Source organism: Antennarius striatus, chromosome 18 (genome assembly GCF_040054535.1).
Source record: "Antennarius striatus isolate MH-2024 chromosome 18, ASM4005453v1, whole genome shotgun sequence".
NCBI classification, from domain to species: Eukaryota; Metazoa; Chordata; class Actinopteri; order Lophiiformes; family Antennariidae; genus Antennarius; species Antennarius striatus.
In genome coordinates this window covers 1,487,897-1,515,768 of record NC_090793.1, presented here as the reverse complement: position 1 = coordinate 1,515,768, position 27,872 = coordinate 1,487,897, and the positions used below count along the sequence as shown (strand labels likewise).

Here is a 27,872-nt window from a genome sequence, read left to right as displayed (position 1 = left end):
TGTGTGTGTGTGAAGCTCATCCACCATTCACGGTTCAAAACAACGCCAGATATTTTTACCCACGTCTGGATCTCATCTGCCGCATGAAGACGATGAGATTCTCATGACGGACACAAAACAGGATGAGACGCGTCGTTGCTTGAAGCTACCTTAGCGTGTTAGCGCTATTAGCTTAAGGATGTCACCTCTGACCCGGGGTGCCAAACAAGAGCAAAGGAGCTGCTCTACGGCTCCCAGCGAGGGACAATGGGCGCTAGGTTGGAGTTAATAACAGGAAGGTGTCTTCCTCACCTTCCGCATGATGGATTTAACATTCGCTGTAACCGAACACTCAGACGCCGAGAAGAGAAGAAGAAGCAAGACAAGCGGGAGGGTCGTAAACAGGATGGAACAGCCTTCCTTTAATTCAGAAGTCAGTATGTACAGATTTTTAGTATAAATCATGTAAAATTTGTATGGAACCCAAAAAAAGAGGAAAGATTGCACATCAGCTTTAGAACATATCGTGTGTCGAAGGCAAATGGGATGATGACATCATCCGAATAAAAAAAATAAAGGGACAGGGGACGTACCCAAAAATGACATTTTAATATTAAAAACATTTCAAACAGTTGAAACGGATCACATCGAGTCCCGTTTGTGTAAAAACACGACATCGTCATCATCAGGCACTTATTGGCTCCAAACCACGCCCCTTCAGAGGTTAGAGGTCGGAGACATCCTTCTCAACGTGTCGCCGTCGGAAATCCATCGCTGGCCTCATTTGGTGAACGCACACGTTGCTTAAAAACGAAAAATTGTTCATCTCTAAACGCCAGCTGGAGGTCACGGTGTCACGCAGATGAAGCCCTGCCCCCTTGTTTCCAACCGTTTCCTTCTTGTCGAAGCCAAACATCAACAAAGACTTGAAAATGGGCCGCGGAATATCCGAAAAAGCTGAAAATTAACCGTGACACCTTTATCTGGTTCATCCCCATGACCACGCCCCTAAACTAGCTCCGCCTCCCTTAAAAAACAAACACCAGGATTGGACGAGAAATTAATTGGTAACGTGACATTATTGCGAGCACAATCCTCCTCGGACACGGATGACATCATCGAGCTAGGAGGGGCTTACGCGGACGCGTCACCTGAGAAGAAACAAGCCTGCCTAGCGACGGCTAACAAGCTAGCGAGTTCAGCGCCTCCGCGGACAGCATCACGACCTGCTAGCACCACCGTGTCTCGCTCAAAGTTCGTCTTTGGGTAAAAGAAATGTTTCTTTTCGGAAATTCCGTCAAATTTCATCAGCTTATAAAGGTTTAAAAAAAATAAAAAATACAGGAAGCAATTGCAGCAATTTGAACGCAATTAACTCTCGAGGGTGATTTTTTTTCTCCTTTTGTTAGAAAATGGGAGCAACGCTGGAGCTCATCTCTCACCAAGGGTGGGGGCTCATTGTCTGCCCCCCCATCTTTCTTCTGCCTCTTTTATTCCTGTCTTGGTGTCAGAAGCGGGGCCCTCCGTCGGGGCCTCTGGTGGCGGCGTTCTTTGGCTCCGTCAGGCAGCAGGTGGCTCGTGATGAAAAATTCAGTGCAGAGGCCGACTCGGGAGAGGAGGAAGAGGAGGAGGAGTGCGATAGTGGGATGAAGAACACGGGGGGGGGGTATGAGAGGAAGGTGGAAAGAGAAGCAGAACAATGACACGCCGGAGCTCCAGACAGACAGGCAGGCGTGCCGGGGAAACGAGCCCAGATCGAGGCAGGGGGGCCGGGCAGAGGATCGGCGCCGGCTCCCCTCTCCGCCTGGGTCTCCTCCGCGGAGAGCCAGAGCGCGGTATGAATCATTCATGAGGGGGCGTCGTTTTATTAATAACACACACACATACACACACACACACACACACACACACACACACACACACACACACACACACACACACACATACAAGCACAGTGGCCTGCTTCTTTCATACACTCCGCCTTGTTTCATCCGCTCCCCGGGGGAACACTCCAGCCGAGTGCCGGCAGCGAGAACGAATTCCGCGGGGGAATTCAAGGGAAGAGAAGAGCGTCGTCTGTCAAGAGGATTCTCGGTAAAATCACGTTGCTCTTGCTCCTCCCATCGTGGCGCCGAGTTGATAGTCGCTACACAACGGCGAGAATCCATCGCCCCCCCTGGAGGAGCGTTGTGCTCGTGAATACGGGGAAGGCACTGAGCGAGTCGGTACAACCGGTATGGGTCATCATCACGGCGGGGGGGCCCCAAACACAAACACCCACGCACTGAGGACACGCTACAACTGTTGATGCTAACACCGGCGCGAAGATCGGACCTCTTGGGTGAGGGTGAGGGGTGGGGTTGGTGGGGGGGCGGGAGCGTCCGTGTTTGTCGTTTCTTCCCGATCCAAAGTCTTTGTTCAGGAAAGTCACGAGTAGAAGAGTCGTCCTTTCTCGGAGCCCAGTCTGTTGAGCCTCGCCAGCTGCGAAGGCGACGGCGGCACGTCATGGCGATACGGGCCCTTGGGGGAGGCCGGGTCCTTCGGGTGCGCTGGGGTGTAACCCTCCTGCATTAGCTTCCCTTTAGCTTCCTGTTCCCGGCGCCGTTGCTCCTGCCTCAGGAGCTCCTGGGCCTCCAAGAGGACTCTGGCGTTGACGCCGCCACTGCCGCCGCTTGGGTAGCCGTTCCTGGAGCCCTGGTAGCTAGAGTACCGGGGGTTGTCCTTCGCCGTCTGGAAGCCCTCACCGGGGGGGTGCGCCTTGTCCCAGGAGTCCTGGGAGATGGAGCTGGGATTCTTCCTGGGTTGCCTGGCGTGGAAAGAAAAAATACGGCGTTAATGTTTTGACGGAAATGAAGCAACATCTTGAAGCTAACATTGTTAGCATCGAGTCTGGCCAGGAACGGCAGGAATCTGTGAGCTAACGCTAATGTGGTCTGAATTAAGACGCCGCTTCTTGTTGATATTTAAAGATTCTGGCACTTGATTGCTTTTTAGCCCCGTGGCTAAGGAAGTGGGTGTTTGTGCTGTGAAACGCTAAAACGAGCGTGGCTAATTTAGCAGGTGTGTAGGTGCTAGAGCGGAGGATATCAATAGACGGAGCCTGTCACCTCCACGGCAGCCAAGACATCATGTTAACCGAACATGAGCCGAACAAGACCGCCGCAGGGCGACAAGCGGCAGCGCGGGGACGGCTAACCGCCCCCTTTTAGCCCATCAGCCACGTTTGAAGGGCGACAGAAACCTCCACCGATCTGTCAGACTGGAACAGCAGAAAGGAGGTGACTTCTTGTCCCCAAAGGTCGACATGTGACACCTGACACCCCAACCTCGGTGGCGAGGCTCATCGTCACGCTCTGCGCTCTTTACCAGAAAGGAGATCCAGATGTCTGACACCTCCTCTTGTGTCCGCGGGGCTAGCGTGCTGACTACAGCGCCACCCAGGGTGGAGACAAATAAAAAGACGTGCATCAAGTGTTTCACACCAGTAACAACGAAGTGACATCACAGGTAGTCCTCAACATACGAACATTCTTAGATACGAATAAACAATATATTCAACTATCCTCCTGCAGTTCCCTTTTCTGCCACAATCCCTGTGGGGGCAGCACCGCTGCGTTCACGCAGCTCCAACAGTTCGCCTTTTGTTGTTATTGGTTGTTGTCTCTGTTAGCATCTCAGTACCTTGGTTACTTTACTGTTTATCATGGATGATAAAGCAAAGGCTAGTGAAGATAGCGGTAGTGGAGACCATCTCTCTGATGACAACTCTGCCTCTGACCCACAATAACTCCTCCCTGCTTTTTTCCTTCACTCTAAAGGTAAGCTACATGCTAGATGCTACATGCTACAATGTATCATCAACATTGACTCTTGACTGTTGTTGATTATCTTAAAAACTGCTGTAGAGTTCCTTGAAGTTTTTTCTTTTTCTCTTCAAGGCTTAAATTACTAGGATTTAAGTTTATCGTCAACTAATCTGGTTTAAAACGATCATGTGAATCACGAGTGACGCTTAACAGTAGCTACTTGAACTCTACGTACATATTTTAATACAATTACATTTTTATTCTGATTTATTGTACAGTAACATGATATTATGAGCTTTTAACTGTTTTCCGGTGACTTTAAGAATCCAGTATTTGTTGTTGACAGATGTTAAGTCGAGAGAAACAACCTAAACCTGATTTTTAGTATTCTGTGTATTTTTATTAAAACCCACGTATAATCAAGAATACCTGAACTATTTCAACCTGTATTTTATTTATTTTGAGTTGTTTTTAATGTCCTGCAATTGTTTCTGGACAGTCTTACGGAAAACTAAATACTTTAGTATTTAGAGTGTAATGACATTAAAATAACCTCAAATGGAGTTTATAGATCGAATTTTAATAAATAACAATTTACGAACAATTCAATTTACGAACAATTCAATTTACGAACAATTCAACTTACAAACAACCTCTAGGAATTGTGTTTGTATGTTGAGGACTTCCTGTACATCTGCTGTCAGCTCAGAGTAAGAGCACGCAGTTCACCGTTCCACACGCCTGAGCGATACGGGTGGCGTCTGATTTCATTCCGTATGTTGTCAAAGAGGCTGAAGTTCCGCCTCCGCTTGAAGCGGCGCCAAGCGGAGCTTCGACATTCACGTCGGACGCAGACGGACGACTTCTGCTCTGTTCGCGCTCGACAGATGCAGGAGAAGACGAGAGGAAAAGGTGAGGAAGATAAAACGGGAGGCAAGTGACAGGGGCACGCAGACGTGGGCTCGTGACACACACACACACACACACACACACATGTATTGTGTGTGTGTGTGTGTGTGTGTGTGTGTGTGTGTGTGTGAACACACGCAACGCTGGCTGCAGCTGTCTGGCCGCCGTAATGACATTACTTTGGCTCTGAGATCAGTGACGAACACGAGGGCCCTTCATCTGCCGCCGCCGCTTCAAACGGCAGCGCTGAGGTGCGCCGCTCGCCCGGTGGGGGCTTGACCTTTGCCTGAAATGGAAGTCGTTCCCACCGCCATTAATCGCACCTTCGGACGGATACGAGCGGCGCCACCTTCAGGCCGGGTTCCTACAAACGATAAGTGGGAGAAATGGCAGCGGTGGCGCGGACAGCGGTTCGTTCAACTATCGCAGCGCCGCCTGCAAAATTTATCAAGGGAGGGATTAACAGCGATAACAGTGGATTAGAGCGGGACGCCGGAGTGAGAGTAGATCAAACCCGACACACACACACACACACACACACACACACACGCTGGCCTACCTCGGTAGCGAGCTGTACTGCCGCTGGGCCTGGGCGAATGAGTCCCTCTCCTCCTGCCGCTGTCGCTGCATCTGGACCTCCACCGACACGGAGTGGCGCCCGGGGGGGCTCAACCCCCCCGACCCGTTGGTGCTGGCGCTGGACTGGAAACGGCGAGACGGGAACGGTTAACGCACGACGACACAAACGCATCATCGCCATCACGCTGAGTTATCTCCGCTAGCATTCACGCCGTCTCTGCTAGCCCAATATGTGCAAATGCGTTACCGTGGTTACCATATGATTTTCAATACATGTTTAATTATCAACTCAGCTGATGGATTAATTGAAAGCTTAGCTTAATATCAGCATCAAGCCGCGTGATTGGTCCATTCATCACCATAACGCGTCTGTCGAGCGTTAGCGGCGCTAAAGCTAACAGCCTAATGAAGGCTAGTAACACTTACCGTCACGTAGACACGCCCCTCGGGCCCCAAATGTAGGTGAGACAGACAGAAGAGGGAGGAGTTTGGTGAGGGAGGGGCCATGCTGGTGATGATGATGATGATGATGACGACGATGATGTTAGTGGAGTTAATGAAGGAGGCGACGCCCCACCTGCAGACAGGTAGGAACACTTCCTGTGGGGGAGGGGTTAGTAGGTCGTGCACACGGGCAGGAGGCGCGGACGTTTCCGCAGTCCTCATTGGATATCTCATTGTAAGGGGCGGGCCTGTGATGACGTCACCAAAACAAACCAGATTTGAAGAGAAGCGACGCTAGGAGCGAACCAGATTCTAGGGGGAGGAGTCACATTATGAGGGCCGGCCTATCAGGAGCCAGAGTTGTTTTATTTTTGAATATCAGGAATTTTTCCCTTTTCAAGGATTTTAACCAACAATAGACTCAGAATACATGAATATATATAAAACAATGTATATATAAATAAACAAACAAGCTGTATTTGATAAACAAAGAGTCTGATTTGTCGTCATGGAGACCGATGAACCCTCCCACCCTACCGTCGGACGCTCATTAGCTGTGTGGGTTCAGAAGTGATGACCATAACACAAAGCAATCTAATTACTTTTATGGCGGGGGTGGGGCGGGGTACGGCGAGGGCGCCGCGGACATCAGCTGGTGGGAACGCCATAAAACGATTAGCGGTGCTAAAGAGGCACTCTCCTCTAAACCTCATGAATCCCACGCCATCGTCTCCCCATCGATTGGCGTCGCCTCGCAGCTCGACCCACGATAAAGACGAGCTGGAGGGGCGGGGCCACAGATGATTCACATCACCCACAGGTGGATTAGAACACAAATGTTTTACAGGTGGGAATAATAAACCCCTTTTGGTGTTTTTGATTGGAGAAGCAGCGGTAAAATCCACCCCGAAGGCGGCGTTAAAACGTTATCGTAAAATACAAGAGTCCGTATTAGAACTCCCGCCGTTACCGGGGCGACTCCTCGTCCCAGAGTGGTATAAATGAGGGCAATAAAGCTGGCAGCGAGATGCTGGGGGGTTAGCATCGCTCATCCTGATGGAATTAGAACGAGTTTTCCTCAATCCTCCTATCGCACAGAAGAGGGATGGAACCCAACCAAAGTCACGCGAGTCGACGCTGATAACTGGGCCGAACCCGGATCGGAGCGACCGCCGCGGGAACGCGACTTCCTCCTGCCTCCAGACCCACCGGGATGCCTATAAATACCCCAACTGCCCTGAAATTTGCCCCACAGAGGTGCTTAACTCACTGACTGACCATTGACGTCTGTAGGCGTCATTGAGCTGGGCGGAGCTCTTCAGGGGAAATCAGGCTTCCAATCACGGAATTTATCGTCATGACGACTGATCCTGGTACGGAAAAGAGGAACATAGAGAGTCAGAGGGAGACGGAGAAGTTACGGCAGTTTACGACGCAACACAGTTTGCGTTTGTATGAGCTTAACCACGAGCTAACACGGTGTCGCTCTGAGCAAAGCATCATGGGATCAGACAAGAAAGAGAATGGATGTCTGGAACATCGGAGAACGTCCACCGGAGATCGATTGTTAAAAAGTACTGGCAGCCAAACTAGCTCTAAACTAGCTTTATTTTAACTTTAAACTAGCTCTAAACTAGCCTTGAACTTGCCCTAAACTGGCTCCAGTTTTAAAGTAACTCTTTATTAGTTTTTAATTAACTCTACACTGAGGCTGTACACAGGTCAGAGGTCAAATGGCGCTAACGATGGTTAGCGTTGAACTTCCGGTCTTCCTCTGGTGGGACTGGAACCCGTCTGGAATCCGTGGCTTCACCTCCCACTGGTTTTGATGGGAACCAGCGACACACTGACGTGTTGTTGGGCTTTAATTGAGATCACGCCGAGTTATTTAGGGACAAAGGAGGGGGTGACCTGCGCTCCTGTTTCCCACACGCCCCCCCCCCACATTGAAACCCGTTAACCCGACCCCGACGCAGAAACAGAACGAAACACTTATTAGATTGATCAGCCACAAAAAGGAAACGCAGGAGGTTTTTGGTTCTCGCTTTATCGTCCATTCTGTAAACAGCAGCAGTACAAACAACAAACAGGAAGTGACCTCCAACACCCGGCGTCCAGTTTGGGGCGACCAATCACCACCCTTTATTTTAAATGCTGAGTCATGCAATAGAAAAAAAGATGTGAGCAAATACGTGTTTAAAAAACCAAAACGAAAAAAAGTCGTCCCAAACTGACAGGAAGGTGGTAAAAATCACTCCCACAGGAAGCAGAGCTAACAGCTAACACAGAAATGCTAACAGTTAGAAAAAAATTGCAATAAAATTGATATAAAATCCTCTACAGTTAATTTTCATCAGATCATAATTAGATATTTAAAAACACGTGAAGACGAGTCGAGGTGCAAAGAAGCTAAAATAAATACTAAAAATACGGCAAGATGAGTTCATCGCCCCAGAAAACGAGGAAGGCGTTCGGGTTTTTGTTCGATTATTGATCCGCCGATCGTCCCTCGTCTCAACCGACGGGAAAAATGTCGGCTGAAACGTACGACAAACGACTTTTGAACCGTTAAAAAGGCACCGTTAAAAAAACAAAAACAAAAAAAGGGCTTGAAACTCCATCCCGAACACAAACACGATGCTGATTGGTCCGTGAGGTGGTGGTGGTGGGCGGGTCCATGATGAGTGACAGACAGAAACAGGACGGTGGGTGGAGACAGAAGAGGTTGTGGGGTGGGGTTAGTGATGGTTTTGCGTTGGGTGTGCAGACTCCATGCAGGTCGGGTAAACGTGTCAGGCATGTTAGCATTAGCACGTTGCGGCTAATGGAGTTACCACGGCGACGGGAGTGACATCATTCTTGTTCATGGTTGGTAGTAGTTGGGTTAGTGACGGTTAGCACCATTCTCCAGTTAGCCACCGGTATCGCTGAAGTGCTAACGCTGTTAGCATCATCCTCGGGCTAGCATTCGGAGTTAGCATCCAGAGTCTTGTTGGGTAGCGGTGGCGCTAGCTCCGCCGGCACCAGCTAGCGTCAGACACTCACCCAGGGCTGCTCGAAGCTGTAGGTCCTCCGCCGGTCGTCCGGATCTTCTGGGATGTTCTGAGATTGCTGGAACTCCTGCCTCAGCCTCTGTATCCGGTCGTGGTTGCTAGGCGCTAGCCGGTTGCTAGGGAAACGGGAGAGAGATGGGGGAGGAGTTAGATGGACCAGCAACGGCGGAAGGATCAAGTTCTGCAAACCCAACGGTTCCAGGAGCCAATCAAACGCTTTGATGATGGAGAACTAACCCAGACTGGGGTGGGGGGGTATTTGTGGGATATTTTGGGGGGTGGGGAGGTTGCATGTGACCTACAGAGGGGCAGGAAGGTGAGCAGTAAATAGATACGACCTACAGAGGAAAGTGACTAACACATTTCCCTTGTCTAGCTGGGTCGGTAGATGAAGGATCTTCGGGGTTTGGGGGGGGTTTTTAGAATGGGGGGGTTGACTTATAGAGTTTCTAACCCTGCCAGGAAATACCTGTCTCATCACCAAAATTGAAAAAGGTCGACTAAAGCTCATTAAGCTCGAAAAAAAAAAAGTTTCTGCTTCCGTCAGAAAGATTTAAAGTCGGCGCAAAAATGTTGACGGATTAAAATAGTCGGAAAAATAATAAATTCAACGCAACCGTACGAGTTTATTCACGACGGTAAAGGGATTAGAGCTCTGTTATCGCTGCAGGGACGGTCAGAACCTCGACCCCAGCGGCACCTTCACCAGGAATTAGACCCAGCCGGGAGGAGGAACCAGCGCCGCCCCGCCGCCTTCAAGACCAAGAACCTGTCACATGTGATCCGGATAATCTCCGTGACATGTAACACAGCCGCTCGGCCCCCTTCAGAAGCATCGGGGGAACATGAGTGGCGGTCCAGCCGGGGTCACGCCCCCCTGCTCCCCCCCCGCCGGGGCCCCTTGTGTGACAGCAGCTGTTCTAAAAGGAGAAACATCACAGCCGGCGCCAAGCGGAGCGTTCAGGCCTGGTTCCGTACGGGGTTTATGACGGTCCAGGTTAATCCTGATCCGAGACCCGACGGCATGGGAGAACAGCGCCACCCGAAGGCTGGGAGACGCCATCAGGGGAAAAGGGTGACCCGGATGGAATCAAGGTAATCTATTACAGGAGTAACTCCAGATACGAGTTATTTGAGATATGAGTTGTGCTTCAGGACACCACCGCTAGTTGGCGGATGGATACAACATCAGTGAGACCGTATCTCGTTCTTTACCACGTGTTGGCGGATGGATACAACATCAGTGAGACCGTATCTCGTTCTTTACCACGTGTTGGCGGATGGATACAACATCAGTGAGACCGTATCTCGTTCTTTGCCACGTGCTGGTGGATGGATACATCAGTGAGACCGTATCTAGTTCTTTACCGCGTGTTGGCAGATGGATACGACGTGAGTGAGGCCGTATCTCATTCTTTACCTCGTTTTGGCAGATAGATACGACATCGGTGAGGCCGTATCTCATTCCCCCGTTTTGGTGGATTCTTGTGTGCGTTTGGATATTAATCAAATTAAACCCCCCAATTGGACTTCCGGGCGAGAACACAGTTTTACTCTTTTAATGAATCATCATCGTCATCGACCTGCAGCCCCGCCCACTGGGACAGAAACACCAATGACAGGCTTAAAGGCCCCCCTCCGCTGCTCTGATGATCGACAGAACCGTTCAATACAAGAGGCTGGGGGGGTCACAGGGGGACTCTGGACTCAATAACGGGACTGAAGCTGCCAGAAAAGCTGTTTTACGCCGAGATGCACACTTCCTTTCATGGTCAGGCGTACTTCCTGAGAGGCGGGGTCTTCATCAGAGCCACAAACGCCACATCACAAAGATGCGAGAACTCTATGGACTCAATCAGACTCAAAGCAAAGAAATTGGACCAAACTCCAGACTATAATAGGATTTATCGGATCTGTGGCTTTGCTTCGAACTGACGCCGTTTGAACGGATCCGATCGAAGCGAACCGACCGATACGGGCCGACGGATGGAAGTGACGGCGGCAGCTGACGGGCGGAGCTCTAATCCCGTGGATTACCAATGAATGGACTCTTTCACACGGGGTCTTCTTCATGAGGTCGACACGGCGACGCATGTTTCGTAAGAAGGCAATCCTGATGACGATGCATGAACGCCGCCTCCCCGACAGGAAGTAGGCATAAACAGTGGAGTAAATGTTGCTTAAATCAGTCTGTTTCATCTCCAAATTAAAGGCAGATATAATCCCCGATTCATGAATTTATAATTAAAGCCACCGTCTTCATTAAACATTTAATTAAGCCGGGGGCAGTCATGGGATTCCGGTTTGAACGCCACTCGTCAGCCTTTTAAACGAGCCGATTCGAGTGACTAACGCGGCGGGAAGACGTTTTTTGTGAATAAAAGTCGGCGCTGGAGGCAGCAGCTGTGGCGGTTCGCTGGTTAATCTGTTGGGATTGGGGAACGAGGCCCAACATCCCACGACAAAGAAGGAGCAGCTGGCGGAGTCTTCCTCCGACGCGAGACGCTGGAGATGATAATCCAGGTCTATTGATCCAAGGCTCACCGACAACCGGCAAGAAGACGGATGCCCTCGCTAACCGGTGTTAGCGGCTAATGCTCCATCTGCGAGCACTTGTTTGGCGGGGGGTGTCACCGTCGAGCGCGTCGCATGCTGATCTGGGATGGATGATGTTTGCTCGACGTGAATACCAGATCGTCTCCGCGGACGCCCTTGAACAACATTTGCGTAGATTCACCGTTTTAGCTCGTGAACATCCACCGTATTTAAGTCAAAAACATGAAAAAAAGATAGGCTAGCTTGGCTTTTTGGAGCTTTTTGACTAATGGGCCACACATGGTTCTAAAATTTGAATTATATTAATTAAAACGACGTAAAAACCATTAAATAGAAGATTTGAGTCTTTAGAAGATTAGAGTAAGCATTAGAGTAAAAATTATTATACAACTGCATTTATTTCATCAAAAAAATTAGATAAATTAAACAAATTTGGAGGGCCGGATTACAAAGCCTAAAGGGCTGTAAATGGCCCCAGGGCCGTAGTTTGTCCTTACCTCTTCTAATAGTTGCCCAGCTTGTTCAGAACTAGAACGAAAGCCACCATCAGTTTTATTAACCCCGTCTTGTTTTTACTCTGGATCACTTCGGCTTAGCCGTGACACGGCGCCGGCGCCGCATCGATCGGCAGAAACATCGCAATTAGATGCAAATCGATGGAATATCTCCCGACGGCAGCTCATTAGTAAACCCCCGGTGTCGGACTCGTCGTGTCAATGAAGAATAACGCGGAGCGGCGCATTGACAAACCGTCCGTTAGTATGCAGAGAAGACGAGGAGGAAGAGCTCCTGTAGACGGGGAAGCTAAGAGGCTAATGAACAGAACCGACACCCCCGTGACCCCCGAGTCACACCATCTGTACGCAGGGATCAAACCTCTGCTCCGAGGGCGGCGGTGCAACGCCGACACACCAGCTGGGTGTGGAGGTGTGTGTTTGTGTGTTGTTTGGTGAGCTGTTTAACCCTTTATAGCCTGAAGCATGATATAAAAATGCCGGAAAAATCAAAATTTTTTGAAAAATAATGAAATTTTGCAAAAAGTTTTTTTACATAAATTTGTATATATGATATTTATTTTGTATAATTTTTTAAATCTGTAATTTTTTTAATATAAAATGCAGATTGGATTTTTTTCGGGGGAAAAAAATGTATTTATGATGCAGAAATCAGAAAATTCAGAAAGGCAAAGTGTATCAAATATGATAAAATGTGCTTTAAATTGTAAGGAGCCTAGTTTTACATAACTTTAACAAAAACTACTCTGTTGGAAATAAGATCAATAACACTTAAATTTGGGGATGAACCTCGGAGAAAATAAGGTCTTAATGGAACATTCTGAGGAGTTTGTCGAATTTTTTTTTTAACAAACTTGTATGTATGAACTTGAGTTTGTATAATTTCTGCTAAATCTGAATTTTTTTTTGCATGCAAAATGCAGATATATTTTTTTGGAAAAAAAATTCTGATGTAGAACATTCTGAAAAGGCCGAGTGAATCAAATATGATAGACTTTGCTTACTTTTACATAAATTTATAATGTTGTTATATAACAAAATCTACTCCATCCAAAGAGAAACAAGATGAACACTTGAATATGGGGGATTAAATTAAATTTTGGGGGTTGAACCCCAAAGAAAATAAGATCTTAATGGAATGTTCTGAGAAATTTTATCCAAAAAAAATTTTTTACATGAATTTGTATGTGAGGAAAAATCAAATTCATAATGTAGAAATTGTAAAATCGTGAAAGGCCGAGTGAATCAAATATGTCTTTAAAGGGTTAATAGTCTCGTTTTACATAACCTGAACAAAAGCTGCATCCATCCAAAGGGAAATAAGATGAATAACACTTAAATTCGGGGGGATTAAATTAAATTCGGGAGATGAACTTCGACTCGGGGTCCCCGTCCTGCCGTTCATCCCGAGCCACGGGGGGGTGACAAACGTGACTCCAGGAAACACTGGGATCCATCGACAGAACAGATTGACTTTAATTGGTTTTCGTTTTTTTTGTGGTACGGCTCCAATTTCTTTTCTTTTTTTCCCAGACGTGGAAATGTCAGAGATGGAAATATTAATATTTGAATAATATCGGTGCGTACACACACACACACACACACACACACACACACACACACACACACACACACACACACACACACACGGTAGGAGCTGGTTTGGATTTCAGGCGGCGGCACCACTGGAGGCAATAATGTTGAGGCGGCCGGTAATACGCCTGCTCTTAATTCAGGGGCCAATTTCATGCTTGCACAAATCAGAGTATCGACGCCGGCCACTCGCTAACCGGCAAATAAATTGGACGGCGTTCCTGAGATTTGTAATCCTGCCCTACTTTTAATGAAGGCGGGAGAGCGTGAGGTCCTATGTGGTCCGTTTAGGTTTCATTACCCACAATCCCCATTGGCTGGTGCGATCGCGCTCACGTGCGAGTTTGTCGTCGTGGCGATGGAAGGTTTAAACACGTCCAATCCCAGTTTTTTAATTTATTCTGGGATTAAAATGAGGAGTTTGATCCAATAGGCTTCTCTTTGAATGGCCAATCAGAACTTGGGATAAAACCAGCTGAGTCATGTTTAAGTCTCGGATTGGGGGGAGGGATGTGTGATATAACGCTTCAATTTTTCCTCGATCTGCTCTCGCGGATCCATCATCGGAAAAAAACCCTGAGAAAACTGAGAGACCTGATCAATACGTTTATCGACACTTCAAGCTGATCTAATCAATCCCATCCATGCTAACGCTAACTCAATCGCCGCTCACAGGATATTGATTCCGTTGTATCAACCGATCATAACCGACGCTCACAGCCCCGGGTCGTTGAGATTCACAGCCGATCGCCACGATTCAGCACATCTGATCACCTGGGAATCAGTAACCAAGGCAACGAGGTTGGGATTAAGAGTGTCTGACTTAACGGCTCCAGCACAGCCGGCGCCGCTCAGGACTAATTATTCCTGTCTGTGTCAACACGGCCGTAAAGAAGCTCTTCAGCCCATTAACGTGTAGTGGTGCTTTAACAACTCAGAGAGTCGAGAACTAGTTCCATCCGGCTCCCGAGGGCCGCGCCACTGCAGGTGGAGGGATTTACAGGCCGAGACGCGGTAAAGAACGAGATCCGGTCTCGCTGATGTTCTATCCTTCCGCCAATACGTGGTAAAGAATGAGATACAGTCTCACTGATGTTGTATCCATCCGCCAACATGTGGTAAAGAACAAGATACAGTCCCGCCGATGTTGTATCCATCCGCCAACACCTGGTAAAGAACGAGATATGATCTCACTGATGCTGTATCCATCCGCCAACACGTGGTAAAGAACGAGATATGATCTCACTGATGTTGTATCCACCTGCCAACATGTGGTAAAGAACGAGATACAGTCTCACCGATATTGTATCCCTCCGCCAACTAGCAGTTGTGACCTGAACGACGACTCGTAACTCAGATTTTCACTTGTATGTCGAACAAATTTATAGAAAGAGCGACGACTCGTATCTCAAACAACTCGTATGTTGAGCTACGACTGTGTTTGATTATTAGACAAAACATAAGCCCCACCCCCCCGGTCACGCCCCCCACCCTACTGATCCTCAGCTGCAGAATGAACCGCATAAAGGTTAAAAACCCCACAATCTCTAAATCTCTCGGACGCATGACGACATGGAGCCGAAGGGGCTCGAACCATTTATCTGTATCAGAAACTGAATTACGCCGCGCCGCCTCCATTAGCGCGCCGCCACCGCCATCGCACCGGGACGGCAGCGGCGTCGTTCCCGGCAACAGATGCCGTTAAAACTCCGGACAGGAAATGAGCGACGAGATGAAGGAGGAAGATAACGGTCACATGACCCAGAACTCATCAGAACTAGTTTTTGGTCGTGGGGGGGTGGGGGGGTTTGAACCGGGGATGCTGCGGCGTGCATCACTGGAGGGGGCGGAGGGGGTGATGAATGGACACCTCACTGGTAATGGTTCCCATCCTCGGAGCATCAGCAGCATCTGATAAATCATAATCTGAGTCGAATTAGGATCCATTATCATCAGGAGGTGGGGGGGGCGCCCCCCCCCAACGTTTGGAGGAAAATGAGACGAGAGCCGCTCTGTGACAGAAGGCAATTTAGAGAATCTGAAGCACCATCGCCATGGTGACACATGATGCCAGGGAGGATGGGAGTGGGGTGGGGAGGGGGGGTCCTGGCACAACCAGGCCCGTTTCAGTCGAAATAAAACTCACTAAAAACGACACAAAACGCAACAAATAACGCAAATGGGCATCGTTTTTTATTTTAGGGGGGGGGCTCATTTATGGGGGGGTGGGGTGTTTGGGGGCGTCGGCTCCTATCTGAAGCGTTTCTGTCATCAAATCAGCAGAAGAGTCGCAAACAAAGCTAAAACATTTGTTTTTCCAGACAGAATCCTCCGAGGAACGAAGATCAGGCATTCGTTAAACCCCCCCACCACCACAAACCCCCCCCCGACTGACTGACTTCATGAAATATTCAACCGTAAAAACATGGGGAGGCCGCGTTTCTGCAGACAGATTTCGAGAAAGGAATAAAAAAACAACTTTAAAATCTGACTCCTGTCAGAAACACCACGCAGTCGTCTGCGAAGAACCCAACCGGGTCGGATCCGCCGTTCAAAACGGGATTTATGCAGTCGATTAGTTCTACAATCGACCGGTCGTTTTACGGCTGCTAAGGGGTCGGGTGGGTGGGGTCATTTTAATTTAATGCTAACAATAACGCTGCTGCTACGCCGTCGTGTTTTATTTAGTATTCTACTGGTGTTTATCGTGATTTTATCTTCGTAGAAACAAGAAACTGACTTCCTTTGGGCGCTCCTCCATCAGCGGAGGAACATTTGTAGATCCAACAGCTGATCATGACCTTCATTGGTCTATTAATTGGTAGCTGAGGATTGTTGGCCCCGCCCTTGTCTCTTGAATAAACTTTATTGACATCGGCGGTTCTTTACGAGTGGAATTTTAAAACCGCAACGAAAGACCGAGACGGATTCTCCTGAGGACAGGTGAGACAATAAACCTCCTGGGACAGCTGACTGGACCCCCCCATCCTCTATAAAACCTCCCCCATCCACTGTAAACCCCCCCCCCCCCCCCCAGACAGGCTACTGTCTACTTCCTGGCAGACAAAGCTCTCGACTGTCAAAACATCTCCTGATGTAGCAACAGTGTGTGTGTATTAGTGTGTGTGTATTAGTGTGTGTGTGTGTGTGTGTGTGTGTGTGTGTGTGTGTGTGTGTGTTGATTGATTACTCGTGCATTAGTTCAATAATTTATAATCTGTAACGATGACCTGAATAAACTTTCTGTTAGTCAGAGAATCTGATCTATATTATTGATTGGTCATAAAAAGTAAACCTTAAACCCACTGATGTTGATATTAAACCGACCAATCAGGAGCAGGTTGTGATGTCATTGGTTTTTATTTTCAATTGAGTTGTTAGATTATAAGCCGGATTGGTTTGGACAGGACATAAACGTTAATCCAGGAGTGTGAAATAAATCCTGAGTTGTGTTTAAAATCTTTCTTTACACACGAACAACCACAAACTCAGGATGTCACACACCCGTCACACCGTCTCCACGGATCACAACCCTCTGGGGGGGTTCGGGGAGGGGGGGGGGTGTCAGGATCTCTGGAAGACAACTCCTGTAGAAAGCTGTTACAATGGGATGGAGGGTGGGAAGGGGCGGATAAAGGCTGTGAACGAAGAGAGGATGAGGAGGATGGGAGGCAGACTGAGGGGGGGGGGGCAAAGGAGTGAAGACGGATCGGCAGACAAAACCCAGTTTACTGACCTCAGGTCTGTGGTGTGTGTACAACATTTATAAATGTAGTTTATTATGTGTATTTATATTTACTGGGTATATACTATGCATATATCTGTGTGTGTGTGTACATTTATTATATATGCATATATTTAGTATGTATAATTACAATATATAAGAATACTTATGATATATGTATGATATATGCATAAATTTATTATATATAATTATACTATGCATGAACAGTTATTATACTATATATGCTAAATTTAATTATTCATATAATCATGTATTTTACATATATAGGGATAAATTACAGTTCTTTTTGCACTGACTGACATTTAATTTGGCCAAGTTGATATACCTGAGAGAAGCTGCGTGAGAAAATATCTAAAAGTATCTTAGATTATCTGAAACTATCTGAAGGTATTTTAGAGTATCCGAGTGTCTTACAGTACACCTCAGAGTCTGAGTATCTAAGAGTGTCGTAGAGTGTCATAGTGTCGTAGAGTGTCATAGTGTCGTAGAGTGTCATAGTGTCGTAGAGTGTCATAGTGTTGTAGAGTGTCATAGTGTCTTAGAGTGTCATAGTGTCGTAGAGTGTCATAGTGTCGTAGAGTGTCATAGTGTCGTAGAGTGTCGTAGAGTGTCATAGTGTCGTAGAGTGTCGTAGAGTGTCATAGTGTCGTAGAGTGTCGTAGAGTGTCATAGTGTCGTAGAGTGTCGTAGAGTGTCATAGTGTCGTAGTGTCATAGTGTCGTAGAGTGTCAGAGTGTCGTAGAGTGTCATAGTGTCGTAGAGTGTCATAGTGTCGTAGAGTGTCATAGTGTCGTAGAGTGTCATAGTGTCGTAGAGTGTCAGAGTGTCGTAGAGTGTCATAGTGTCGTAGAGTGTCATAGTGTCGTAGAGTGTCATAGTATCGTAGAGTGTCATAGTGTCGTAGAGTGTCATAGTGTCGTAGAGTGTCATAGTGTCGTAGAGTGTCATAGAGTGTCATAGTGTCGTAGAGTGTCATAGTGTCGTAGAGTGTCATAGTGTCGTAGAGTGTCATAGTGTCGTAGAGTGTCATACAGAGTCTTTTAGAGTGTCTTACAGTATTTTATAGTATCTTAGAGTGTCTTACAGTATCGTGTTTTGGAGTATCAGAGTATTTTAAATTATCTTAGAGTATCTTACAGTATTTAGAGCATTTTACAGTATTTTAGAGTGTCTTATAGTATCTTAGAGTGTCTTACAGTATTGTGTTTTGGAGTATCAGAGTATGTTACAGTATTTAGGGTGTCTTTGGTGAACCGGGTTGAGGATAGGAACCAAAACTCTTTGGACGTTCTTAAAGCAGCTCCAACAGCTTCAGAAACTCGTTTCATTGAAGGAGCCGAGGGTGAAGTCGGTCCTGGACAGGAAGTTTTGTCCAGGACTGAAAACAATGAAGGCAAGAAACAAAGAAAGGAGGTGATGCAACATCTGGGGTTTGATTCCAGCGGCTGGTGAGAACCGTTCATTGTTCAACAGTTATTTTCATCCCGTCATCCTCGGTTCTACACGAGAACGCTACTGGACGGACGAACGACGCCGCGATGAGCATCAGCGGTTCTACCCGCCGACGAGGGCCAAGGGTCCCGTCGTTTATCGTCTATCACCATCAGTTTAAAATTTAAATCCTGGACATCTGTGCAGCAGAGACTCCAACGCTCCTTTCTGATTGGCCGGATGTGACTTTCCATTCATTTTTGACGAGATCATCCGAAAACGCTCGTCAGAACTTTGATGGGGTCTTTAAGGAGACGATGCATTATTCATGCGGCGGTTGTCACCTCCCACTGAAGGAGCGAGGAAGAGGAGATGAAGGAGGCTCCTGCTTCCGATTTTCGAATACGGAATTCTGATCATTTTCCGTTCAAGTGGGAGGTCAGAGGAGACGACCATAAATCAAGGGATGATGAAGAGGAGCGCCGAAGGACAGGAGGGAAATCCTCACTAGATAGGACAGCGGTGAGGAGAGGAGATAAGACAGGAAGAGGAAGAGGAAGGGGGCCTTCAGACAGGGTGGATGGAGGATGAGGATGAGATGAAGAGTTGGGGTAGTTGGGGGGGTGACGGCTATCTTTATTGGTGAGGCAGTTGGACAGGATGAGGCAGACGAGGGGGCAGACTACACTCTGGCATGAAGTGAATTAATCCCTGGAGGTCCAGCAGCCAGCTGCTGACAGGCTGGTTTTATAGCGAGGCAGGGGGGCCATAAATAAGGCATTATGGGTAAGGGAGGGGGGGTGTGCGGGGCTTAAGTGTGCCACTTTAAAAGCCCTTCTGCCATTAGCTGCGTGTCTGAGCTGCTTGAGGTGATGGACGGATGCGAACCAGCGCTCTCCTGACCTACCGGCGGCGGCGGCGGCTAATCTGAAGCGGCCCGGCGGGACGGGGGGAGCAGTGAGGGATCGGTCTGGGACGGGGGTCTAATAGCAGCCATCTCATCATGGGACAAAAGCCCCTCAATCATTTTGAATTGCATTGTGGGGGATGTTATATTGATTGTGAGTCATCACCATCCGTCTTCGACCGTCAGACGGTAAGCGCCACGGATTAGACGCCAGACATCAGATCAGGGGTTCTCCTGATCCTCATGTTCTTCATCAGCTCGTCTTCATCAGCGTCCGAGACGCTCAGAGGAAGACACACAAACACTTCCTTCTTAGAAGTTACTGACTTCCTGTTTAGGACACAGGTGCATCCTGTAGCAGAGTCACGTGATGGGGAGCTTTGACTCCATTTCCTTAGAAGGTCTATAGGGACTGGGGGTCTATAGAGACTGGGGGGGTCGATTGAAACTCGGGGGTATATAGGAACTAAGGAATCTATAGAGACTAAGAGATCTATACAGACTATGGGGGTCCATAGAGACTAGGGGAGCTATAGGGACTCAGGGGGCTTTAGGGGTCTATGGAGACTAGAGGGTCTATAGAGAAGAGAGGGGCTATAGAGACTAGGGGGGTCTATAGAGACTCCGGGGGGCCTTTAGAGACTGGGGGGGTCCATCTACCCCCATCTAGCAGAGCCTCCCCAAGATAGCTCTGAACACAGAACTCGTACCTTCCTCGGTGAGCGTGCGGTCGCTGGTTCCCACGGAGCAGAATTCAACAGGAAACAAAAGTTAGCGTGTTTTAAAAAACCAACACTCACACAAACTCGCTGTGACATCATCCCAGGGGCATGATGGGAAAACAGACCTCTGGATTAGCGTTACATCCACAGACAACTCAACTGTTCCTGGAGGGATTAGCTGAGAACGTATGCGGCGTTAATGCCAAATGTGTGCTAACTCGCTTAACTAGCGCCCTGCGGCTAAACTTCACTGAGAAACGACTTGAACTGAAACAGGAACCAAAGATGAACCTAATAGGAACATTTGTTTCCTTTTGTGAGTCAAAATACGGGATGGACGTTAGCCTCTTAGCTGTTAGCGCCGCTTGGAACAATTTATGTCCTTTAAAATACAATTTTCACTTTCTGAAACGGAAACATTCCTTTCCGTCTTGACGCGGATAGGAATGTTTAACACTTTAATGAGTCTTTTTCATCACTTTCTGACAGTTTATAGACGAAATAACCACCAAATAAATCAAAAACTAATGGACAGATCAATCAATCGTTTGAATCATTAGCTGCCGTCGTGTTTTTGTGTCTCATTGACGACGGGGGATCTACCCTCAGTTTGAAGACGTCCAGGACAAAAAGCCGAGAAAAAATCCACAAATCAACGGGCCGGACTGAGCCACGCCCACAGACACGCCCACAAACAGACAGTAAAAAACGAGCGCTGATATTGACAATCTATGCAAATCTGCGTGACAGTGAACACCTCTCAGCCAATCGGAGCACCCGAGGGTGATCAGCTGATTCAAAAGAGGAATCCGAATGATTAAAATGTCTTTAACCTCGTGTGATGAAGAGGAGGTGGGGCTCCGCAGATCGACGCCATTGATTGGCCGGTAAGCAGAGTGAGAGGAGGTGGCCGCCGTGTTGCCGCCACATCAATCAAGTGTTAAAAGGACATTCAAGGGACTCCAGTGAATATTGATTAGTCATGATTTGTACTAACGGGCCCCAGGGAACGGGGAGAGGGGCTGAGGTGGCGAGGATTGATGGGTCTCGCAAAAGTCTGACTGCTCCTCCACATCAAAATAAAACATTATAAATATAATCATTATATAATATATATATACATATGATTATATTATATAATTTAATTTTTTTCAATTAAATTAAAAAATTATACATATATTTTAAAAAATTAATCAATATTTAAATTACATATATTTAGATTTTTATTTACAATTAAAATATATTACATTAAAAATTAAAAATGCGTATATATATATATACATATTATTTAGATTTTTAATTTAAATTAAAATTAAATTAAAAATAAATTATATAATATATTCATAAATACTATAATTATTTGCAGATTTTCTGTAAATTCAAGAAATATTGATTCCTGAATTCTGATTTTTTTTTTTGCTCTACAAAATAAAAGGTTTATTTTTCTCCTTTTATTTTGAAAGTCCATTTTTAATTCTATTTGTAATTGAGCTGTAAAAATATGAAAAACAAACGGAAAAATAGACAAGATTTCATCTAAATCCACCAATAAAACCAAGATGAGGAAAAAAAAAAAAAGAAGAAGAACGACGCTGACTCGTCCTCCGAGACGGAATAAATTCCCTCCGTCATCGCCAGGCAGGAAAGCTGTCAACGCTTCATGGATGCTTCCTTCTCCTCCGCTAAACTATTACTCTCTTCCTCCCTTCACGTCTCTGGAGGAGGTTTAGAATAAAGAAACGCTCGTCGGGTTGACACCGGTGGGCCGCCAGACGTCTGCTTCTCGTCAAAACTCCTGGAGTGGACAGGATGTGGAACGCGATACGAGGAGGAAGAGGAGAGCGCTGCTGGAACGGAGTGATGAAGATGTGAGGGGGAGGAGGACTAATTGAGATCAATTTCATCGGAACGTTTCCTGTGTGTGGATTTAAGGTGATTTAACGAACCAATCAGGTATCGGAGGCGGAGCTACCGCCGCTATTGAAAGAACAGAGGGCCATAAAATATTTAAATTAAGCTATTTGAAATTGTGGTGTTTAATTTATGTAATTTGAGTAATTTATACACATAATTTTTGATTTGCGTCACGTGGGCCGGATAAGGACGTACAAAGGGCCAGATGTGGCCCTGGGGCCGCAGTTTGCCCAATTCTGAGGTAGAAGGATGATGGCGTGCATCGGCCATCAGGTATCTTATGGGAAAATCGCTCCGTAACGGAATCCAACGCTAAACCGTCCTTTGCGACTTCCTGTTTCGTTAAAATTTCAAAATAAAAGCCCCGACTGGAAACAGGAACAGAAGCATAACGGGGTCGGAATAGCGATGTTTTGGTTTAAAAAGGACAAAATCGCTTTAATTCTGATCTGATTATTTTCCTGACTGGACTTCGACAACCAATCACAGAGCCCCTCTTGAAGAAGCTAATGCTAACGTTAGCATACAATCACCTTCAGACGTCTTTTTTTTTATATCTCAGTGATTTTTCGTGCGAGATCCTGAATCCAAACGTTAATCCCAGCCGCAGTCGGAGTGCGACGGTTCACACTCCTCCTCACACTAGTGAATCTTGGATAGCGACACGAGGACCCAGACGCGTGAGCAGGTTTTTCGTTGCGACGTTTTGTGTTTTTTTTTGCTCGGGCGAATCTCCGCCCAGCAGCCGGGGGCCTCATTCACGAGGCGGCGACGGCGTTCCAGCGCCGATAGATTGGAGATAGAATGAAACTGAAAGAAGGGATCCAAACACAGAGGGGCTCTCGCTGCCATCCAGAGGGGAGGGGGCCACAAGCCGGAGGGGGGGGGGTCACGTCCCAATTAGTTTAATGAGCTCCTTTCTCCTCTTCACCAGTTAGATCAGCGGATTTAATTAAATACGGAAAACAACTTCTAGAGCTGCTTCTGTTCCACGGGGGGGGGGGGGGGGCAGAGGGGGGGTTACACTGAAGTCAGTGAAATGTGGGTGAGGGGGGGTCTCTAGTCCCAAATACAGTTACACTTATTAAAGGAAGGGGGGGTAAACAACAGGGGTCCAAACTCATCAGATCCAGATGGGGGTGGGGTGGCGACGACGACGCATGAATCGCCCAAACCTGCTATTAAAAGTTACACACACACACACACACACACACACACACACACACACACACACACACACACACACACACACACACACACACGTTTCTTCGTGGCTGCTGGTTTGTTTACAGCTGATAAACAGCATGAATAATTAAACAGGAAGTGGACCTCAGCACGCCTGAGAACTGAGAGTCATGTGACATCACAGGGGGGTGGGGCTACAAACGCAGCGAGCGCCGCGGGGACGCCTTACTTTAAAGGGCCGCAAACATGCCACAGATCGCTGGGACTACATCCCCTCTTCCATTTTCCTCATCTTCATCACCAGGGAGGATGCACCCCCACACCCCCAGCCTCACCCGATGCTGCCCCCCACCCCACCCCCCCACTGTGAAGACAGCGGCTTCGATACGGATGCTTCGCCTTCGCTAATGACGACCCGGCGGCTGAAGCCCCGCCCACACCGCCGCCATCAAAAAGGGATGGGGGTGGGGGTGGGTGGCATGGGTTTGGAGTGGGGGGTGGGGGGTGGGGGCATGTTTCCTGATAATGAGACACAATCGCAGCGGCCAAACGAAGACGAGCTCACATCGTTATTTCAAAGACGACACGGCGCCTCCAACAGTGTGTGTGTGTGTGTGTGTGTGTGTGTGTGTGTGTGTGTGTGTGTGTGTGTGTGTGTGTGTGTGTGTGTGTGTGACACGTTTCCCGTGTCTCTCTGCGGGATCTGATCTAATAATCGGCGAGAAGCGATTTGAACTTCAAGTGAAGGGAATAACGACGCCTCTGATGTCGAGAACTTGAAGTTTGAGCATCTTTGCTTTCTCCTCACCTTTCATCTGCCCCCACCACCCCTCCCATCTGCCCCACCCCAGATATAGTGTTAGGAGGTGGGGGGGGGGGACAGGAACATCAAGTGCATGAATATATTTATGCACTGTTGCAGCGACGAGGAGGAAGAGGAGGATGCTGCAACATCCTGTAAATCAGGGGGAAAAAAAACTCCTGTTTCCCGTTTCCACGGCGACAGCATCATCCTCATTAGATTTCATTCTTTCTCAAAAGTTCCTGTTGTTGTTTGTTTCAGTAAACAACAACAAAAGTTTGGTTTTAGGGGAAACGGAGAACAAAATTCTAAAAAATAAATAAATAAATAGGCTCCGCCCCCCCCCCCCCACATCGTACTGATACCTGATTGGTTTAATTAATATTTAATTTATGGGTGAAAACAGGAAGAAATCTTTTGCAACACTCTACACACACACACACACACACACACACACACACACACACACACACACACACACACGTATGGTCGGTTAAATGGAGGATGTAAAAGTTAACGCCGTCATTAAGAACAGAATAATCTGGGATTACGTCCCGCCGAGCTCGGATCCAACGTTTAATTCGGATTCTGATCGCGACACAAAGAGACGACGCGTCTGATCACAGGAAGTCCAGACAGGAAGTCCTCACGGGAGACGTAATCCCTCAACACGTCTGTAATCTACGTTAATCCCTCGTCTTTAAATGACATCACGGCTCAAATCGACACATCGGCACGATTAATGATTTGTCGTTGTTTTTTTAGCCAATAGAGGGCCAGCTTGATGCCACGCTGCTGTGGAGGCGGAGTTATAATCATAAGGGGGCGTGTCCTCAGAGACGAATCAAGACTGATGTAAGATTATTCCGGTCGGGGCAGAAACACGAACTAAATTAACCACCGATGACATCATGACACATTATGTTCGTCTGCAGAGCACCAGGGAAATAAAACCATCGCACCCCCCCCCCACTCCCACGCCCCCTCACCCCCCCACTCCGACCTGCCGACCCCCCCATCCATAAAGATTCCCAGGAGCAGGACGTTCCTCCGCTGCAGCGTTTGGCCCCCGTCCAACAATCACAGAGGATTGAAGGCGTCGCCTCGACGGTGTGATTCCATGTAGGAACAGATGGCGCCTGGGGGGGGTGGGGGTAACTGGTGGGGGGAGGAGGGGGCATCAGCACGACTGAAAGTTGTAGATTCCTTTCCTGCTTCATGACATCCAGTCAGGTTAGACGCGTTTAAACGTCTAAAGGTAAATAGAAGAATTAAATACCCCACCCGTGTGGGGGGCGGGGGGTAAAGGGGGCAGATGTTTGCAGCAGATGTTTGCCCCGGGGTGTTGACATGTTTTACCCCGGCCGTGCCGACTGAAGCTGAACCCGTCCATCCTTCAGATGTCTCTACATGTACAGTTTCCTCCTGGCTGACGAACCTGAACGCAACACGAAGACGACTGGGCTGAAGCTGTAGCTGAGGCCAAACCGAGGCCGTAGCTGAAACTGGAGCTCAATATGAAGCTTTTGCTTTAGCTGAAGCCAAACTGAAGCTATGTTAATGAAAAATGTTAATGAAATCGAAGCTGTTGCTGAACTGAAGCATTAGCTGAAACTGAAGCTGTAGCTTTCACAGAAACTGAAGTTGAAACTGAAGCATTAGCTTAAGCTGAAACTAGAGCTTTAGCATACGCTGAAACTGGAGCTAAATCTGAAGCTTTCGTTATGGCTGACGCCAAACTGAAGCTGGGTTTGAAACTGCTAATGAAACTGAAGCTGTAGCCAAACTGACGCATTGCCTTTAGCTGAAACTGAAGCTTTCGCAGAAACTGATGTTGAAACTGAAGCAGTAGCTTAGGCTGAAACTGGAGCTGTAGCAGAAACTAAAGTTTAAGCTGAAGCTGAAATGGAAGTTGCAGCTGAAACTGAAGCATTAGCTGAAGCTGTAACTGAAAGTCAAGTGGAAGCTTTAGTTGAAACTGAAGCTTTAACTTTAGTCGTAGCTTTAGTTGAAACTGAGGTTTTAGCAAAAAATGAAGCTGTAGCTTTGGCTTTAGCTGAAACTTAGCTGAAACTGAAGCTATAGCTTTACTTGTAGCTTTAGCTGAAACTGAAACTTTTAGCCGTAGCTAGCCCCCGTCCGCCACCTGATGGAGCCCCCTCCCCCTACGTTTCGCCAGCTTTCAGAGGAGCTTCCGGTGACCCTGAGACAGAAACGTTCCCGTGCTTCAGACGTTCCGTTTCGCTGGAGGTGAGAACATCAGAACTCTGGTTCTGCGGCGACGCCAACATCTCGTCCGTCTCTTGGCACGTCGGAGCCAGACTGAGGAGCAGCTGAGGCGGCGCTTTTCTCAGCTCCTAACCGGCTGCGAGGAGGCGACGAGTCACAGCTGTGAGTCCTCCGGCTCAGGTTAGAACACGACGAGCTTCACAGCTTCCTGGAGGCTTCACTCCGTGTTCTTGGCTCTGAAACGGTTCGTCAGACGCTGAGAGAGAAAACCAAACCCACGTCTGAGAGAAGAAAGAGTCCAGAACTTCACGACTTCTGGTTCTGAACGATGTTTTGTTTTAAACGTTGTGAACGAGTGGATTCTCTCCTCCACATCCGTCCATGACTCACTCCTGACGCTTGTGGAGATGCTTGCCTCGGTCACATGACCACCTTCTTAAAGGGGCCGCTCCAGCCGCTAACACAGAACACATTACCGCTAAACTGAAACTCCCAAGCTAGCAGAACCAACAAGAAACAAACGTCAGTGTGACGTTACGAGAACGCTGCTAATAAAGTTGATACAAACTGGATTCACCTTTATTTATTTATTTATTTATTTTATTAATTTATCTTAATTTATTTTTTTATTTTAGATCTTTATTTAGAAGATGTATTTAATTATTATATTTATACTTATTTATATTTATTTATTTATTTAGAAGATTGAGAAATGAAACGCTTTTCTGCTGAGTCGCACTTTATTTTGTTGGATTTATCAAAAAAGATTCTTTTATTGGATGAACTATTTAAAAAAACCCAATCAAATCAAAATAATTTAGTTCGAAACCACTAGCTAGCTGCTAAAGGCTAGCTGCTAAAGGCTAGCTGCTAAAGGCTAGCTGCTAGCTCACCTGCTGCGCAAGTTATTTCTAAGGTGGATGCTGGATGTAGCGTCATGTGACTTTCTTACAGGGTAGCTGGACACCTGTCTCACACACACACACACACACACACACACACACACACACACACACACACACACACCCCAGGCCCCGGGGGGGGGCGTATCCCCCCCAGTGGAGATGAAATGTAATGAAGCCGATTCAATAAGACGCTCGGAAAAACCTGGGAAATTAAATCAAAATATGTCCCTCAGAGACTTCCCAGAATTCACTGCTGCTTTTTAGACTAAAGGGGGGAGGGTTAAAACAATGGTGGTTAATTCACTTGGCTCTGACACACACACACACACACACACACACACACACACACACACACACACACACACACACACACACACACACACACACACACACACACACGGGGTGTAACAACAATAAAACCAACCTTTACATTCTGACGGCGTGTTTTTGGGCAAATTCTGCTGATTAACTCGAAACAGGAAGAAAAACTCGCCGCCTTGGGGGGCGGGGGAAGCCGGGGGAGGGGGGGGGGCAGAGGCCAGAGGAATTGTGGGAAAACAGTCGGAGGAGATCAAAACTAAGCTCGGATAATATTTGT

The 27,872-nt window shown here is 47.5% G+C and overlaps 1 protein-coding gene across 8 annotated transcripts in view; it reads right to left on the bottom strand.

Annotated features, from left to right (window-relative positions):
* Positions 1-376: 376 nt before the first annotated feature.
* pard3ab (par-3 family cell polarity regulator alpha, b) overlaps positions 377-27,872 on the bottom strand; it is an 85,211-nt gene continuing 57,715 nt past the window's right edge. For 4 of the 8 annotated variants that reach the window (XM_068341696.1, XM_068341698.1, XM_068341697.1 and 1 more), the window contains 3 exons: positions 8,763-8,886; positions 5,254-5,396; positions 377-2,785 (listed from right to left, as the gene is read on the bottom strand). In XM_068341696.1, the coding sequence (XP_068197797.1) occupies positions 2,407-2,785; positions 5,254-5,396; positions 8,763-8,886 (646 nt within the window). In that variant the 3' untranslated portion in view covers positions 377-2,406. The other 4 variants (XR_011038883.1, XR_011038882.1, XM_068341700.1 and 1 more) reach the window with 4 other exon arrangements.